Source organism: Poecilia latipinna, unplaced genomic scaffold (genome assembly GCF_001443285.1).
Source record: "Poecilia latipinna isolate Pla-1442-1.1 unplaced genomic scaffold, P_latipinna-1.0 Scaffold132, whole genome shotgun sequence".
Taxonomy (NCBI): Eukaryota; Metazoa; Chordata; class Actinopteri; order Cyprinodontiformes; family Poeciliidae; genus Poecilia; species Poecilia latipinna.
The window spans coordinates 208240-213677 of NW_015112748.1; the positions used below are offsets into that span (position 1 = coordinate 208240).

At 43.2% G+C, this 5438-nt stretch overlaps 1 protein-coding gene across 5 annotated transcripts in view; it reads left to right on the forward strand.

Moving 5' to 3' along the window:
• arhgap12b (Rho GTPase activating protein 12b) overlaps positions 1–5438 on the forward strand; it is a 77818-nt gene that overhangs the window by 59722 nt on the left and 12658 nt on the right. For 2 of the 5 annotated variants that reach the window (XM_015028656.1, XM_015028660.1), the window contains 7 exons: positions 351–491; positions 597–677; positions 1086–1208; positions 2512–2586; positions 3887–3948; positions 4265–4346; positions 4517–4624. In XM_015028656.1, coding sequence (XP_014884142.1) covers positions 351–491; positions 597–677; positions 1086–1208; positions 2512–2586; positions 3887–3948; positions 4265–4346; positions 4517–4624 — 672 coding nt within the window. The remainder of the gene's footprint in view (positions 1–350; positions 492–596; positions 678–1085; positions 1209–2511; positions 2587–3886; positions 3949–4264; positions 4347–4516; positions 4625–5438) is intronic. The other 3 variants (XM_015028657.1, XM_015028658.1, XM_015028659.1) reach the window with 3 other exon arrangements.

Genomic DNA, 5438 nt, shown 5'->3' on the forward strand with positions numbered 1-5438 from the left:
AGGTACTCGAATCATTCGAGGAATCGTTTCAGCCCTAGAATACAATGATAAAATTTTAAACCAATAGAGTAAATAAGTCAATGATTGACCTTTGATGACCTGTGGAAAAATGTATAAATATCTTTAAATAGATAGCGGCACAAATGAAAATTTTTTTGCTGCACAAATGTTTGATACCAATTTAATTTGATTTGAAGGTAGAGGGGGTGTAGCTTCACTCAGCTGTGACTCTCTGACCACCGACATGAGAATTAGAGATGACCTTTCACCTTTATGTCTAAAAATCAACCAATCACATTCACTTCCTGTTCCAGTTACCATTTATTTGTGTTCTCCTTCGTCCTGCTCAGCCGCTGTCTTCTGAAGAGAACGGCCACAGCACACACTCCAGCCAGTCGGACAGCCAGTACGGGTCGCCCCCTAGAGGCTGGTCGGAGGAGCTGGACGAACATGGACACACCCTCTATGTGTCCGAATACACTCAGGAGAAGGTGGGACACTCTCTGCATGCATGCAGGCGCTCGTGCTAACCTTTAGCTTAGTGTTATCTCGTGCTGTCACTGCTCCCGGACGCTGAGGACTGTTTGTATCCGCAGTGGGTCAAACACGTGGACGAACAAGGCCGGCCCTACTACTACAGTGTCGACGGATCCAGGTCAGAGTGGGAGCTGCCAAAGGTGAGATTAGCTCGTTAGCACCAGCTGCTTCACTTCCTGTGGATTAAAGCGATGGTTACATCATTATCCCTGTTTCCCCCCCTGCTGGTGTGGATCCGTTTAGAGAGTTGTAATAGGATGAGGGGTTAAAGTTCACAGAAAGTAGTTCGGGGTGGGCTATTTGTGTCTTCACCCCTGCTAATCTGGAGCGCATCAAGCAGAGCTTCTGATTGGTCGATTTAACAAACAGTAGAGTGACTGTGCTCACATTCAGAGTAAGATACTAAATCCGTGTGGATAGTGATGTTCTGGGTACGTGTCTGATGCTGCTGTGGGTGCTCAGAGGAGAGGTAAAGTAGCTGGATCCCTCTGGAGGAAACTTTCTGTGAACGTTGAATGAGCTGTAAGCTGTTTTCTACATCCCTGCAGTACAACATCTCCCCTCTGTCTGGAGAAGTTCCTAAGAGTCGGAGTTTGGAAAGGAAGCAGCCAGACCCCATCGTCCTCACCAAGTGGAGGCACAGCACCTACGTCTTGGACCTCAACGACAAGGTAACGGGTGGAGGGGTCGCAAAGGGTCAGAATCTGAGAACTGCTACTGTTTTCACATCAGATGTTTAGACTCTGAGTTCTCTTTTCTCATTTTGCAGTCTGTTTGAGATTATTAGGAGAATAACACCAAGTAAAGATGGCGGCATGGTGATCATGTGAAGTGTGCTGACATTTAAAAAAACTACATTATGTCTAAATAAGGGATTCACCGATCCATGTCTTTTCACTTCTGATACCGATATCTGCATCTGGCTATCTGTCCATACAGATTTTGTATTTGTACCAATGTATGCAGGTATGTTCAAAAACACAACTTGAGGCAAGTATAAGTTTAGAAAAGGAAGTTGGAAGAACAGGAAATCCAGTTAACAGGAAAAACACACAGTGTAAACAGATATGCAACTTTAAGAGTTCCAAGTTGACTGCTGGTATTTTGTGAATCCAGAACAGATCCCCAGGAAGGATAAGATTTATTTATTTCCAAATTAAAAAAGGCTGCTTTTATTTTTATTTTTTTCTGTTTTATAATATTCCTCTGTTTTCTGCTGTATGATATGCTGTTTTATGATGTTTTAATTTTGTTGAAAATTTGTTGTCAATAAAGGTTTGATAAAATAAAAATGAGCATAAATTAAGAATACTGGTTCCTGTAGTGGCAATTAGTCAAGGTATAAATCAAAGCAGATTAGAGTAAACAAACATTTCACCCCTGGAGTGTAAACTGTAGCCTTGGCTGCTAATATTCAGTCCTTCGTTTTCTACTACTGATGGCGGTTTGTCATTGAGTGTGGATGAAGCTAAGCAACTTCTTGGTAATCTCTTTAGCTTTCATGTTGCTCAGTGGATGTTTGCCTTGTGTTTGGAATGACTCCAGACAGGATTCCTGACGGCTCCTTCCTGTCTGTGTGCCACCTGGTTAAATAGATCATCAGGCTCTTTATAGTGGTGGTTCTTTAAATGTTGAAGTTAGTTGTGCTACTGGTTGCTTTCAGCCTGTTATTAACGGCTCATTCATTCTAATTCAGTGTTTTTCAGAACAAATGAAAGTGCAGGATGCATTCAGGCTCTGCAGCAAACATGACTGAGTTGCTTAATAAATCCTTACACAGAGGAAAAGCACATTCTCTCTCTCTTACTTCACATTGTTTCACAAAAACCTTAACCTTCCTTATCTTTACCCTGAATAACAACAAGCCCTGATTGTCCTCCAGGTTTCCTCGTCCTCACTAACCTCACACCATTCTGTCTTCTAGTCGGTTGCTAGTTTTCTAGCCTCTCATCATGATGTGCCTTGTGTTGGTAGGAGTGTGCTTCGGCGCCCAAGCAGAGCTCTCCAGACTCTGACTCCTGCCCATCATCTCCTAAACACCCTTCAACCGTTAGTATCCCCGTTCTCACAGCTCGCTGCATCTGCTCTAACTGCATCCACTCTCTCTGCACCCGTTTTCACTGCATCCGCTTTCACCTCACCGGCTTTCACTGCATACACTCTCACTGCTCACATCTCCTCTACTGCATGTCACATCTCTGTTCTAATTGCATCCAAGCTAACATCATCTCTTAATCGCTTAATGGCTGCTTCTACTCCAAGAAACTATAGACAGTGAGAGATTCTGTGTGAAAAGAGTCATGAGAAACGCTTACAGTCCCCCCTACATTACTTCTGCTTCTGATATGTTGTCACACTTTTTATTATCAAGAAAAAGATAACCTGAGTAAATGCAAACAGTTTTCATTTACTAAAAAGAAAAGGTTTTCCAGTATAGCTTGGCTTTGTGAGAAAGTAAAGTTTACAGACAGATCCCGATTGATCCTGGTTATTAAACAATGCAGTCGAGTTCAGTTTATTATTCAATTTGGATCAAATGTTTTTAGCGGTGCTCTGGTTTCAGTTTTCTGAGGATCTGGCTCAGTGTGAATGACCGTTCGCCACAACCAACAGGGGATTTGAGAAGACAGCGAACATACACAAAACAGAAACAAACACTGAACAAGGAGTGCTTTCTGTGTTGAGGAAAAATTCAGACACTGTTCTGTCTTCTTTTGTGACCTAATGGTTGAATCGTTGATGGCCTCTTAAAGTAGTTTTGGTTTGTCACATGGTGTTTGGAAGCTTCACTGATGCTCCATGATGTTAATAATGACTCTCACTGTCCTTCACTGGAGTCCAAAACTTTTAGAATGTATTTTTTCTTTTCCAGACTGTTAGGTGTCAGTGACTCAACTTTAATAAATTACCCCATAATTTAAAAAACTGCTGTTTGTATTTCCTCAGGTTGGATCACTATAGTGTGGAATATAGAGACCAGTTTTAACAAAGACTTTCTGTTTCTGTTGGGTGAACTATATTAAGTGTCAGCACCAAAACCAAAACTTCAAAGTTTAGAAAATACAATATTTATATGACAGATATTTTGCCCATAACTGTACATTTTGCTATTCAGTCCAAAATGTACATTTAGTCCTTTTTTTGATCAGATCTCTGTAACTCAGCCTTAATGCTGCTCTCACAGCTAATGCAGTTATAAATGCTGCCATCTGCTGGTAAAAATCAGACATGACATACCTCGCCACCAGATTGAAACCCTGCATGCTTTTGCTTTGAGCTTGTAAAGCGTCAGGACATTTATCTGGTCAACGTTCACTGGCTTGAACTGTTTCTGTTTGTTCCTCTTCAGCCCTCGGAGAAGTGTGGAGTCCTTAATGTCACCAAAATCACAGAGAATGGAAAGAAGCTCAGGTTGGACACAAGTGTTTGTTTCCCAGAAAAGTATTCAAATGTTTTACTCCCTTTGAACTTTCTGATATTCTGTCATGTTATAACACACATTTGCATGGACTGTGTTGGGGATTTCATGTGACATGTGGGGAAACATGGAAGAAGAGACCAAAGCTGATTATAAGGCCTGATTATCGCCCTGAAACAGCCCGGACAGGCGGTGACAGCATCATGTTAAGTTTTGTGGTTGTGGCATGACAGAATGCAGCAGAGCTCAGCGGGTGTGAATACTATTGCAGGGCAGAGTACCGTACTGTGTTGTTGTTTTGTCTGACAGGAAGAACTGGACCTCTTCCTGGACCGTGCTGCAGGGTTCCTCCCTCCTGTTTGCCAAGGGCCAGGGCGCCAGCACCAGCTGGGTACGTAACTGTCAGCTCACCCCAGCGGCTCCGTGGCCGTTCGTCTCTGTGACGACGCTCTCTTGGTTCTCTCTGAGTAATCACCTGTCTTTTGAGCCGTCTGTTGCTGTGCAGTGTCGTCTGTTCATGCCTCTCTTCTCCTTTCCTCTCATCTCCTCTCCTCTCTGAAGTCGTACTACCGCAGCGGCTCCATCCCGGAGCTGCTCCTCACTCTCCTTAGCAGCTGGAAGCGCTTGGTCAAGCCCCGCCCCGCCGTCTCCTATGTGACGGCTGTTGCCGTATGTCCCTCCCACCCCCATCTCAGCATGAATTAGCGCCTCCTTGTGTCCTCCTTAGTGTGTCATGGCCCCCTCCCTAAAACGGATTAATTTGTGTGTTTGAGGCCCTTGGCTTTATCTTGTTTGACTGTGATTACCCTAATGCATTAATACAAAGTGAAAGAGCCCTACAAGGCATGCAACACCTGTCTAACCTTAGTGTTAAACGTAGTGGCTCTTAATGGCATCTATAAAGTGTTTCCACATGTGATGGGACAAACATCCTGTATGGTTCATGCAAAAAATACACACATCCTTCAACTGATGCTCTTTTGAAGCAGCTTTTGATTCAGTTTCAGCTTTCAGTTCTCTTGGGTGTTCAAGTTATGAATTTGAGATTTTGAGATTTTCCTCAAGATTGCTGATTTGTACAAAACAAATCAGTGCAACTACAAAATAAGAGACTACAAAGGAATCCAAAGCTCTTTATATTGAAGTATTAGTCAGGAGTAGAGGTGTGCCGATCAATCGGCCACCGATCATAATCAGCCGATTTCCTTGAAAAAGTGTATGATTGGTGATCGCAGATCACGGTCTCTTGTTGCCGATCACACAAACCGATCACCTGCATCTCATTTCCAGCCTGCCTGTGCAGCTGGTCTCCTCTTTCCTTCACACTGCGCAAACGTGCAGCAACAAATCCTAAGCGATGTGGAACTATAACGCACTGAGTGAATGGGGAAGTTTGCGTGTTGCGGCGGAAAATTGAAGCACGTCAAAATGCATCAACACGACGAATCTAATATGGGATAAAAACAATGACATACTTGACGGA